A 14,114-nucleotide genomic window follows, 5' to 3' on the forward strand; every position below is an offset into this window, starting at 1 on the left:
ATTTTATAGTAAAAAAACATAAGCGGGTCATGGGTCACAAAATCCAGATAGCTTTAAAACGAGTTATAACATATCATTTATTTATGAAACCCTTTCTTCATCAAACTCTAAGTATATTATTAACTTTCTTACAATAAAGAAAAATTAAAATCCAAAAAAAATAAATATTAAAAAACAAAAAATGTAAAACAAGCATTCTCTCAAGCCATCAGATTGCTTTATTTGTAAATGAAGGCTTCTCATGCATTTGACCTGAAATCACGGGTAAACGTCTCACCAAACCCAGATAGCTCTTAAATGGGTTATCTTATTATATTAACAAAATAATCTAATCAAATATTTGATATGAAAATCCTATAAAATAGGAATATACTAAAAATTAATATCCTATTTTATTTTAAAAAAAAGATATTATTTATAATTAAGAAACAATTTGATAATAAATAAAATAAACGGGTAATGGGTATCACCAAACCCAGATAGCTTTTAAACTGAATTATAGCATATAATTTATTTGTGAAACCATTTCATTATCAAACCTCAAGTATATTAATTATTAACTTTCTTACAATAAATAAAATTAAAATCCAAATATACATATATAAATATTAAAAACGAATAACGTAAAACAACCCCTGTAATACGGGGAATAAAATCTAGTTATGTATATTTTTGGATAGGATTTGTGGTAGCCCTTGACCACCGTATTCTTTGCCTTTAGACTCTCCTAGTCATTAGTCAATATTGTTGTAATTTGGCTTATTTAAGCCACTGTAATGTTTAATAAAATTAAGTTTTTCATCATACAATCAATATTTTATATGGTATCAGAGCATTGGCAAACGGTCCACTACTGCCTACATCATCTATCTCGGGTCAAACATTCTCTCATGGCGTTCTTTCCGTCAAAAATCTGTCTTTCGTTCCTCTACCGAAGCCGAGTACAAGGCATTAGCAAATGGTGCGGTTGAACTTTCATGGGTTCAAAACTTACTGTTGGAACTTGGTCTCTCTATGCCAAAATCACCAACACTTTTTTGTGACAATGCGGGAGCTACATATTTGTGTGCAAATCTGGTCTACCATTCGCGTATGAAGCATGTGGCGATAGACTATCATTTTGTTCGCGAAAAAAATTGGGAATGGTTCATTACGTGTACAACGCATCCACTCTGAAGATCAACTAGCCGATGTTCTTACAAAACCTCTAGGCCGCGGACCGTTTCTTCGTCTAAGATACAAGATTGGAGTATCCGATGGCTCCTCCATCTTTTTTTTTTGAAAAATAAGCTTCATTCAACACAAACGACCTGCAAGTCCTCAAAACGAGGGCCGCAAGGAAAACCAAGTTACATCAACCCAAAAGGATATTTACACCAATCGCTCCATTCTATAGATTTAAATCTAGAACTATTTCAAATCCAAAAATACGAACAAGATTTAATCTTGGACACCACCTCGTAAGCTTTGGTCTCTTTATCCTGAAAAATCTTCTCATTTCTTGTATTCCACATACTCCATAAGGTCGTAACCACTATACAATGAGCCACCATTTTGTCAAGTTTCAGCTTCTTTAAACCTTTCGCTAACACAAGAATATCCCGAACTTCAAACACAAAAATAGGATCCAAACGGCACCACACGGCAATCCTATCCCATATCTCAGCTGCAAAAATACAACCTGTGAAAATATGATTAGCGGATTCCTGATGCAATTCACAAAACGGACAACTTTCCTCGCTAAGACCCATCCCTCGTTTATTTAAAGCAATTTTAGTAGGAATCCTATCTTGCTCCGCTCGCCACGCCAACACATTACACTTGATCGGCATCCACCCATCCCATTTAAACTTAAAAAACAGGTCATATTGTCGGCTGTCAATAATAAGTTTTTTTGCAGCAGAAACCGAGAACATGCCATCTTCAGATCCAGCCCAAATCCATTTATCACAACCAACGACCCAGTCGTACTCATATATATTGGACAGAAGCCCAAATAACTCATTCAGCTCTACCGATGATCTGGGATCCTGCCGCCAAGCCCATCTCATGACCCGATCATTATTTTCGAAACTCTATCCGCCACGCTGCACCATCTTGTGGGGGCATATTAAAGAGAATAATATTGTAAAATAATATCCATGTAATTTAGTAGTTTCCTTATTATATTATGTGTATTTGTGGATAGGATTTGTGGTAGTCCTTGACCACCGTATTCTTTGCCTTTAGACTCTCCTAGTCATTAGTCAAGGTTGTTGTAATTTGGCTTATTTAAGCCACTATAATGTTTAATGAAATTAAGCTTTTCATCATATAATTAATATTTTATATTTTAGACGTCTAGATCATATCTGAGAGACTGTTCGGATGCACTTCTCGTGTGAGGACACAATTTCTATCATCATTTATAACAAGAAATGTTTTCAGCCAACGGAAATAAGGATATGATGTGTTAGAATAAAACAAGTCAAACTCCTTGCCTTGATTGGGGTTTTTGGAACTATTGATAAGAGACCAAAGTAATGTGGTTACATGTATACTAAACAAACTAAAGCTTATAACAAATGTATACATGTATATCCAAATGTACCAAATAATTTCTCAATGGAGACGTTGCTACCACACACTCATTTTGTAACACCCCAACCCGGAACAGGCTAACGTGTTACTATTACAGATATCAAATCAACGCCACAATCCAAAATACAACAAAAATTAATGCAACCTACGTCATATTATTAAACAAAATGAATTAACTTTTAGAAGCTTGAACTTCATTTTTATTTCTCATCACTAAATTCCCCGAATCCCGGATTACCTGAAAACAAAATAAGAAAAACAAAACAAGAAAACACGGCTGAGCCAAAAATTGCCCAGTAACGGAAAGAACAATAGTATAGGTAAGGACAGACGTAAGAGAATAAATATACGAACTTCAATTCAAACTCGAAACCAACCCTTTTTACCGAAACATATACTTAATAAAATTCGGATGTATGATCCGACACTTGGCCAGAACATGGTCAAACGCATGCGGAAATATATCAGAACTATAACAAAAACACCCAGAGCCAGAAACATATAACTTGTAACATATAATGTGTGACGTGTAACATATAACGTGTAACATTTAACTGAACTATAATTAAATGCGAAACATAATCCGATACACGATCGGGACGTAATCTGAATATACTCAAATTTAATCAAATGCATATACACATATCAAAACGGACCAGAAATATAGCGAAACAAAATATAATTACTAAAATACACGACGATGATGTTAAAATAAATAGGTCGTGTAATACGGAAACACCCAGAGCCTAAACAGAGGGGTACACAGCTAGCTAGTCCATGCACCAAGGAGACGGTGTGGGTGGCGTGTGTAACACCCCGACCAAAGGCGGATTATACATCGGGGCGCCACATATTGTTTCATTACTCGTGACACTATTGGGTGTCAATATTTAATAAATACATTCGTTCGCGCACGCGCAAAGCAAACACAAATAATATAAATCAACATAAATCAATATATTATGAATCATAATATTCGAACAGCAATAACTTGTCTTGATACATTTTAATCTAGGTCCAAAATAAAGAAAACTTCCTATGTGTCCACAAGCTCCAAAACAGCTACTGCAAACCTGAACATGTGTTAAAATAAACGTCAAACACTTGCGTGTTGGTGAGAAATCAAGTTTAATACAATACATAGATAACCATAAATCTGCGCGCAACATGTGTATGTCTGGGTTTCGACAAGGGTGTAATCAGATCGGGACCAACTCTAAGAGACAAGACTGCCAGTGCTCACAATTGAGCTCACAAACAAGACTAACTGTGCAAGTGTAACAAAAGAGAAAATCATAAACGATAGTTCTCCCGTGTTCATCTAATGGTACCATGAAAACTGCGGAATAGACCGACAAGACGGTTAATGATCCACACATACAAATAACAGCCAAGTCTACGTCCTCAACACATGGGATACTGCGCGACTAAAGTTCATAAACAAGTTTAAGACTTTAAGTTTGTATGAACACATGAACATCCCAAAACATTAAAAGCAAAAAGGGATTAGGTACGAGATTACTCACTTGATAAAGATGCGATGATAGATAAAGCAAGAACCAAACAAGCAAGTTAACCTATAGGTAAAGATTATTGTTTTAACGATCGGTTTTAAGTCTTGATTATAAGTTAGCATAATTAATAAGTAAATTATTATATATATATATATATTACCGGAAAAGCAGGGCAGAACAGGGAGGAAGACGGAGGCAGAGAGGGAGGCGGCAGAGAGAGCAAGGAGCAAGAGAGAATAAAAGAGATTAAGTGTTTTGTGTGTGTAGTGTTAGGAAAAATAATGTTATTATTTATAGAGAAACCCTAGGAGACATAAATCCAGAAAAAGGGGAAAAGATTCCAAGACAAACAGAACAAGACAAAACAAAAGATAACAAAAGATATCAAAAGATATGGCAGCTGCAGGGGGCAAGATAAAGCTGACAGGGAACAGTAAAAAGCATGGGCGGATCAGAAAAAGGTACTGGTCAAGCATGGCAAAAGCAGATCTCAAAAGATAATGTCAGTCACTTTATCTGCCAACCAATGGGGTTGGTGCGCATGCTGCGCCGAAAGTAACTTTTCAGACATAAAGCAGATTAGGTCAACAGCTCAAAAGATAAGACAACTCAAAAGCAACGGCTAGATTAAACAGAAGAAAACTCAAAAGGTTTAGCGCGAGAAGGCTAAGGCGCTAAGGCAAAAGTGCGCGAGCGCGAAGGCAGACACAGAAACAACCTTAACGCGTCGCGGAAAGAACTACATTTCTTAGCGCGCCGCGGGAAGAATCACATTTCTTAGCGCGCCGCGGGAGGAACTAAAATTCCTAGCGCGCCGCGGGAAGAACTATAATTCTTCGCGCGTCGAGGGATGAACTACGATTCTTAGCGCGCTGCGAGAAGAACTACAAATCCTTAGCGCGTCGCGGGAAGAACTACCGTTCTTAGCGCGCTGCGAGAAGAATTACAATTCTTAGCGCGCTGCGAGAAGAGTTCGTCTCGCGAATCGCTGTACAGGTGGTCTTCACGCAGGATTCCTTGTAAGGGGTCTGGCGCGTGGAGCTGCGCAGACAACCTTAGGCGGGAAGGAACAAAGGACAAGCAAAGAGTTAGAAGAAAAAGAGGGAAACAAGGCGTAAGGGCGGGACGGCGACAAGAGGGAAAAGAAGGCGGAAAGAGAGAAGGAGAGGGACGGGACGGCGGAAAGAAAGAGAGAGAAAGAGGCGGGAAGGAAAATATATATATTATTATTAAAAATAAAGTATAAGTATAAATAAATACTAAATCATAAAAGAAAGAGATCGGGTCAGAGAAACGGGTACCTGGGTCGGGTCGGATCGGGTCAGATGTCACAGTCTCCCCTACTTTAAGAAATTTCGTCCCGAAATTTATCTCGAAATAGGTTGCGCAGAGAACAGGTGCGGGTACTTGATCTTCATTTGATCTTCCCTTTCCCATGTAAACTCGGCTCCGCGCTTGGACTCCCAGCGAACTTTCACGATAGGGATACGACTGCGCTTGGTTTGCTTAACCTCGCGATCCATAATCTCAACAGGCTTCTCAACGAAATGCATAGTTTCATCAACTTGAACTTCATCAAGTGGAATGTGAAGGTTCTCGTCAGCTAAACACTTCTTGAGATTGGATACATGGAACGTTGGATGCACATTACTGAGCGCGGGCGGCAGGTCAAGTCTGTAGGCAACTTTTCCCACACGCGCGAGAATCTTGAATGGACCAACATATCGAGGAGCAAGCTTACCTTTCTTCCCAAAGCGGACAACACCTTTCCAGGGCGACACTTTGAGGAGAACAAGATCACCAACTTGAAATTCGAGAGGCTTCCGCCTACGATCTGCGTAACTCTTCTGTCGGCTTCTGGCAGTCAGCAGGTGATCACGGATCTTGGCGATTTTATCGGTTGTCTCTTGAACAAGTTCGGGTCCTGTGATTTGAGTTTCACCCACTTCGCTCCAACAAATCGGGGAGCGGCACTTACGACCGTAAAGTGCTTCAAATGGGGCCATACCAATACTGGAATGATAGCTGTTATTATAAGAGAACTCGATCAAAGGCAGGTGTGAATCCCAATTACCTCCAAAATCAAGAACACAAGATCGGAGCATATCCTCAAGAGTCTGAATAGTTCGCTCAGACTGACCGTCAGTCTGAGGATGATATGCCGTACTCATGTCCAAGCGAGTTCCTAGCGCAGATTGGAGAGATTTCCAAAAGCGAGATATAAAACGGCCATCGCGATCGGATATGATGCTCAAAGGAGTACCATGGCGGCAGACAATTTCCTTGACATAAAGCTGCGCGAGATGCTCAACACGGTAGTTTTCACGAATGGGCAGGAAGTGAGCAGACTTAGTCAATCGATCCACTATTACCCAAATGCTATCATGTTTGCTTGCTGTCAAAGGTAACTTGGTAATAAAGTCCATCGCTACACATTCCCATTTCCACGTAGGAATTTCTGGTTGTTCGAGCAAACCAGATGGGCGTTGGTGTTCAGCTTTCACTTTAGAACAAGTCAGGCATTTAGCTACGAACACAGCAATATCCTTTTTCATACCGGGCCACCAATAAGTTATGCGCAAATCCTTGTACATCTTATCAGCGCCAGGATGAATAGAATACCGAGATTTGTGTGCTTCACTCAGGATATCAGCGCGAAGATTCTCATCAAAGGGAATCCAGATGCGATTGAGATAACAGAGAATTCCACTCAGATTGGGCACAAAATGCGCTTCCGCGCCACACGCTAACTCGGCGCGAAGGTTACCATTACTGATGGATGCGCGCTGCGCGTCACGAATACGCGATTCAAGGTTGCTTTGAATCGGCGCGAAGTGAAGCTGCGTGCGCGGCAAAATACAGTTAAGCTGGCAGGGTTTTCGGCTGAGCGCATCGGCTACCACATTAGCCTTACCAGGATGATACCGGATCTCACAATCGTAATCGCTGATGAGTTCGTTCCATCGGCGTTGCCTCATGTTAAGTTCCTTTTGATCAAAGATATGCTGAAGGCTTTTATGGTCAGTGTAAAGGATACACTTAGTACCATAAAGGTAGTGTCTCCAGATCTTTAAGGCAAAAACAACTGCACCAAGTTCGAGATCGTGAGTTGTATAATTCTTTTCATGAACCTTAAGTTGCCTTGATGCGTAAGCGATAACCTTGCCTCGTTGCATAAGAACACAACCGAGACCTTGGTTGGATGCATCGCAATACACGACAAAATCATCATTACCCTCAGGTAGCGCAAGAACAGGAGCTTCACACAACAATCGCTTGAGCGTCAGAAAGGCTTCTTCTTGCTTCGAGCCCCAAATATACGGTTTACCTTTGTGCGTTAGAGCTGTTAAAGGCAAAGCGATCTTTGAGAAGTTCGAAATAAATCGCCGGTAGTAACCAGCTAAGCCCAGAAAGGAACGGATCTCAGAAGGAGAGGATGGCGTAATCCAGTTCTTGATTGCTTCAACTTTGGATGGGTCGACATGAATACCCATCTTGTTCACAACATGGCCAAGAAACTGTACTTCATCAGACCAGAATTCACACTTGGAAAGCTTAGCATAGAGTTGCTCAGCTCTAAGCTTTTGCAACACCAACCGAAGATGTTGCTCGTGCTCGGCCTTGGTCTTAGAATACACCAGAACATCATCGATAAACACAATCACGAATTTATCCAAGAAAGGCCTACACACCCGATTCATTAGATCCATGAAAACGGCGGGTGCGTTGGTTAAACCGAAGGACATGACCAAGAATTCAAAATGGCCATAACGAGTTCGAAAAGCAGTCTTCGGAACATCTTCATCGCGGATGCGCAACTGGTGATAGCCAGAGCGGAGATCAATCTTCGAGAAACAAGAGGCACCTTGGAGTTGATCAAAGAGGTCGTCAATACGCGGTAAGGGATACCGGTTTTTAATGGTGAGTTTGTTCAACTCGCGGTAATCAATACACATGCGAAACGATCCATCTTTCTTTTTAACGAACAACACCGGAGCACCCCAGGGCGAAGAGCTAGGGCGAATGAATCCTTTAGCAGTCAACTCTTGAAGTTGGCTTGCCAATTCTTGCATCTCAGCGGGCGCAAGACGGTAAGGAGATTTAGCTACGGGGGAAGCACCAGGGACAAGATCAATACGAAACTCGACTTCACGAGCGGGAGGGATACCAGGAAGATCATCAGGAAAAACTTCAGGGAAATCACGCACAACAGGGATATCGCGAAGCTTCTTCTCTTCAGCAGGTTTGACCACATGGGCTAAGAATGCAACATACTTCTTCCGCATGAGTCTTTGGGCTTCGGCGCAAGACATAAGTTTAAGACCGCGGGAGGGTTTTTCGCCGTAAATATGAAGATCACCATTTTCTCGAGGTATGCGAATCATTTTCTTGGCGCAAATAACTTCGGCGCGATTCTTCGAGAGCGAGTCCATACCAATGATAACATCAAAGCTTCCAAGAGGCATAGGGATGAGGTCAATCAGAAAATCGTTTTCGTTAAGGTTAAGCGTGCAATCTTTAATCACTGAGTTTATTAAAACAGTTTCACCATTAGCCAATTCAACTGAAAAATTTTCTTTTAAATCGTTGCGCGGTCGCGCAAGCTTCTGCTCGAAGGCGCGAGAGATAAAACTTCGATCGGCGCCAGTATCAAAAAGTATAGAAGCATAAAATCCGTTAAGCAAAAATGTACCATTAACTACGTCATTATTCGCTTGCGCTTGGTGCACGGTTATATTAAAAGCTCGTCCACGCGTCACTTGGTTCGAAATCTGGTTCACCGGATTCGCTTGTGTGATTTGCACTTGTAGTCTCGGGCACGCGTTCCGGAAATGACTGGGATCACCGCAGTTAAAGCACGATCTGGGTCGTGGGTTTTGGTAGGTTGGTTGTGGGTTCTGCGGGTAGACTGGTGGTGTTGGCGCAATTGGATTGGCGAGAAGGACTCTACAGTTTTCTGCAAGGTGACCAGTACGGCCACATCGGGTACAAAGTCGACACGGGGTTTGGGTTGGGTGGTGAAATCTACAGGTTGGGCAGAAGGGATGGTTTCCTGTGTAAGGTTTCTTAGTTGGTGGGGCAGGGAGTGCTGGATTGGTTAGGGCATAGTTGTGAACTACAGGGGGAGTTGGGTAGGCTGACAGTGGGTTAGGCGCGTAAACTGGAGGTTGGTAGATGGGTTGCTGGACAATGGGCGGGTTGGTAAGCGCATAGGCCTTGCGCCTGCGCTTGAGGTTGTTACGGTTTGAGGGTTCAGGTTTGGTTTCTGTTGGTTCAGGGGCGGTCTTGGTGAGTTTGGTCTTCTCAGTTCCCCGCAGGAACAGGGTTCCTGCTCTGACATGGTTGTCGCTGAGCACAGCGGCCAACTCAATAGCGTCAGGGAGGGTTACTGGGTTTCTGGCCCATACAGAATCTTGAATTTCCATGGGGAGACCCCCAAGGAATTTTTCGATGGCTCGGCGGGAAGGGGTAACAAGGTGAGGGACAAGCAGGCTTAGTTCATGGAAGCGCGTCGCGTACTCGCGCGCTTCGCCACTGTATTGCTTAAGGTTCCAAAATTCCTCCTCCAGGCGCTTAACTTCGTTGGGAGGGCAGAATTCTCGCGTAAGAATTTCCTTGAATTCCTCCCATGTCATGCTGGAAGCAGCCTCTGCGCCACGCGCATGAGCTACTCCATTCCACCATGTAAGCGCTCTAGATTCCAGGACACTGGAAGCATACAGGGTTCGTCTGTCTGAGGGGCATTGGGTATGGAGGAAAGTGTTTTCAATCTTTTCGAGCCATTGGAGCATCACGGTGGCTCCTTCAAGACCTGTGAACTTTGGAGGGTTACCCGCGTTAAAGGACTTAATGTTATAACTCGAGGTATTGTTTTGGCTCAAGGCTTGGGCTATCGCGGCGGCCATTTCCTGGGAACGTTGCTGTCTACGCATGCGCGAGGCTTCTCTTCTCTGAAATCGGCGAGATAGCGGAGGCATTCTATAAAAATTTTAATTTTAGTTAATATCTTGATTTTAGCGCAAAGTTTTAATCTTATAAAGCTTGGTTTCACGGAGTCAGTTACAGTCAAAAGTTAAAGTAAAATAAATGATCCTAAATGCAGACTTAATAAAGGTAACAAATTCGAATCAAGAATCGACAATTCATGTATCACCATGACTTTCCGAATTCCCAATTTAAAATATACGAGCAAACGAGTATTGGAGATTGACGATTCATGTATCACCATGACTTTTCAATCCTCAATATAAAACATACAAGAAAATGAGTATTGGAGGTTGACAATTCATGTATCACCATGACTTTTCAAGTCTCCAACCTCAGAACATAATCGTAAATGGAAATTGAAAATCAACTATTCATGTATCACCATGACTTTTCGGATTTTCAATCCCAACAAACGAATATGTAAGTAAAATCAATAAAAATCGAAATTCAACAAAAATCGAAATATCGCGAAATAAAACATAAAATCATATACTGCGCAAGCGCGAGCATACTCATAAATAACGAGTAATTAACAATAAGCGCGCAAACATGAGATTTCTCTCATGCGCGAGAAGGGACTCTTAGGTATTCTAGGCCGTTACGTCTAACCACCTATCCTAAAGTCAACGAGCTCTGATACCAATCTGTAACACCCCGACCAAAGGCGGATTATACATCGGGGCGCCACATATTGTTTCATTACTCGTGACACTATTGGGTGTCAATATTTAATAAATACATTCGTTCGCGCACGCGCAAAGCAAACACAAATAATATAAATCAACATAAATCAATATATTATGAATCATAATATTCGAACAGCAATAACTTGTCTTGATACATTTTAATCTAGGTCCAAAATAAAGAAAACTTCCTATGTGTCCACAAGCTCCAAAACAGCTACTGCAAACCTGAACATGTGTTAAAATAAACGTCAAACACTTGCGTGTTGGTGAGAAATCAAGTTTAATACAATACATAGATAACCATAAATCTGCGCGCAACATGTGTATGTCTGGGTTTCGACAAGGGTGTAATCAGATCGGGACCAACTCTAAGAGACAAGACTGCCAGTGCTCACAATTGAGCTCACAAACAAGACTAACTGTGCAAGTGTAACAAAAGAGAAAATCATAAACGATAGTTCTCCCGTGTTCATCTAATGGTACCATGAAAACTGCGGAATAGACCGACAAGACGGTTAATGATCCACACATACAAATAACAGCCAAGTCTACGTCCTCAACACATGGGATACTGCGCGACTAAAGTTCATAAACAAGTTTAAGACTCTAAGTTTGTATGAACACATGAACATCCCAAAACATTAAAAGCAAAAAGGGATTAGGTACGAGATTACTCACTTGATAAAGATGCGATGATAGATAAAGCAAGAACCAAACAAGCAAGTTAACCTATAGGTAAAGATTATTGTTTTAACGATCGGTTTTAAGTCTTGATTATAAGTTAGCATAATTAATAAGTAAATTATTATATATATATATATATATTACCGGAAAAGCAGGGCAGAACAGGGAGGAAGACGGAGGCAGAGAGGGAGGCGGCAGAGAGAGCAAGGAGCAAGAGAGAATAAAAGAGATTAAGTGTTTTGTGTGTGTAGTGTTAGGAAAAATAATGTTATTATTTATAGAGAAACCCTAGGAGACATAAATCCAGAAAAAGGGGAAAAGATTCCAAGACAAACAGAACAAGACAAAACAAAAGATAACAAAAGATATCAAAAGATATGGCAGCTGCAGGGGGCAAGATAAAGCTGACAGGGAACAGTAAAAAGCATGGGCGGATCAGAAAAAGGTACTGGTCAAGCATGGCAAAAGCAGATCTCAAAAGATAATGTCAGTCACTTTATCTGCCAACCAATGGGGTTGGTGCGCATGCTGCGCCGAAAGTAACTTTTCAGACATAAAGCAGATTAGGTCAACAGCTCAAAAGATAAGACAACTCAAAAGCAACGGCTAGATTAAACAGAAGAAAACTCAAAAGGTTTAGCGCGAGAAGGCTAAGGCGCTAAGGCAAAAGTGCGCGAGCGCGAAGGCAGACACAGAAACAACCTTAACGCGTCGCGGAAAGAACTACATTTCTTAGCGCGCCGCGGGAAGAATCACATTTCTTAGCGCGCCGCGGGAGGAACTAAAATTCCTAGCGCGCCGCGGGAAGAACTATAATTCTTCGCGCGTCGAGGGATGAACTACGATTCTTAGCGCGCTGCGAGAAGAACTACAAATCCTTAGCGCGTCGCGGGAAGAACTACCGTTCTTAGCGCGCTGCGAGAAGAATTACAATTCTTAGCGCGCTGCGAGAAGAGTTCGTCTCGCGAATCGCTGTACAGGTGGTCTTCACGCAGGATTCCTTGTAAGGGGTCTGGCGCGTGGAGCTGCGCAGACAACCTTAGGCGGGAAGGAACAAAGGACAAGCAAAGAGTTAGAAGAAAAAGAGGGAAACAAGGCGTAAGGGCGGGACGGCGACAAGAGGGAAAAGAAGGCGGAAAGAGAGAAGGAGAGGGACGGGACGGCGGAAAGAAAGAGAGAGAAAGAGGCGGGAAGGAAAATATATATATTATTATTAAAAATAAAGTATAAGTATAAATAAATACTAAATCATAAAAGAAAGAGATCGGGTCAGAGAAACGGGTACCTGGGTCGGGTCGGATCGGGTCAGATGTCACAGCGTGCACACATTGTTCCATCTCAAACAGAAGTCAGGAGTCAGGAGTCAGGAGTCAGGAGTCAGAAGTCGGAGCTAAGATCGATCTATACGCCTCTAAGTGGCCAAGGTACTACATGAGTACTTTCAGAGACGCCGTGAACTTTGATTACGCACTGTCACGATAAGTGCCATGTCAGGAGTCAGGAGTCGGAGCTAAGATCGATCTATACGCCTCTAAGTGGCCCTAATACTTCAAAAGTACTAGTTAGAGACGCCGTGAACTTTAATTACGCACTGTCACGACAAGTGCCATGCCGTTGACGCCCCAACGACAAGTCAGAAATTGCTCGGGTAACAGAGTACTAAAGCATATAACTAAAATATATTATATAAAATAACTTAACTCAAAATATAACTGACGCGTAACAAAAATCTGTACTACAAAGTAACGGAATAGATTCAATACTATAAGTAACCGAAAACAGAAACCGTAATGAAGTAACGGAATATAATTTATACTATGAGTGACAGAAACCAGAAACCGTACAACGAAGTAACGGAATATAATTAATACTAAGAGGAAACAAAACAAGAAACCGTACAACGAAGTTACGAATTATAAATTAATACTGAGAGGACAAAAACAGAAACCGTACCTTAGTTCGCCAGACACAAGTAAGCATAGTCAATTAAACTCTAAGTTTTTCCAAAGAGTATGATAACCTCACAAGCCGACAAAACCGGACGTATAACAGAGCGAGAACGGTGAGAGACTACGGGCGTCTGACGGTGTCTTAATAACGGAACAAGACATCAAATGGTGAGCAACAGTGATGGTACGCGGCGGCGGTACGTGGAGGCTGCATGTAGTAGTTGTAACAGACGGCGGAAGCGAGAGACACAGCGACTGATCGAGTGTCTGCTTTCCGGCGAGTTACAGGGAAGTGGTGGCGTCGGTGAATATCTGTGGCGGCGTTCGAACGGTGACAGAGGGCAGCGGTAAAGATCGGTGGTGATTTACGACGGGTTTTAGTCAAGCGGCGGTACTGTTGGTGCTGATGATTTCCGGCAAGTTCAGCAGCGTCTACGATGGTGATAGTTGTCTCCGGTGGCCGTTGATATTTAGAACAGAATAGGTCACGGAATATTATAGGTGAGATGGTAGGGTTCGATGGAGTTCGTTTAGGTATCCAGGGGTTTAAATATGTGATAGTTATCGCTAAACTCAAAAACCCTTGCATGTTTCCGTATGTTTGTTGTTGGGGATAAGCAATTTAAAACGATGGTATCTATCCAAATATCCTAACTGCATGTTTATTATATTATTATACATATATATGTTATACTTTAAAAATTCTAAAATGC

General features: G+C 41.8%; 1 protein-coding gene across 1 annotated transcript; it reads right to left on the bottom strand.

Annotated features, from left to right (window-relative positions):
• Positions 1-1,415: 1,415 nt before the first annotated feature.
• Positions 1,416-2,051, bottom strand: LOC143626878 (uncharacterized). The gene has a single exon (XM_077096821.1). It carries the CDS (start codon positions 2,049-2,051, stop codon positions 1,416-1,418), a length of 636 nt encoding a protein of 211 aa, XP_076952936.1.
• Positions 2,052-14,114: the final 12,063 nt, after the last annotated feature.

The sequence above is a fragment of the Bidens hawaiensis genome, unplaced genomic scaffold (assembly GCF_021521415.1).
Source record: "Bidens hawaiensis isolate Kalapana, Puna unplaced genomic scaffold, B.hawaiensis_p1.1 tig00004525_1, whole genome shotgun sequence".
Lineage (NCBI taxonomy): Eukaryota > Viridiplantae > Streptophyta > Magnoliopsida > Asterales > Asteraceae > Bidens > Bidens hawaiensis.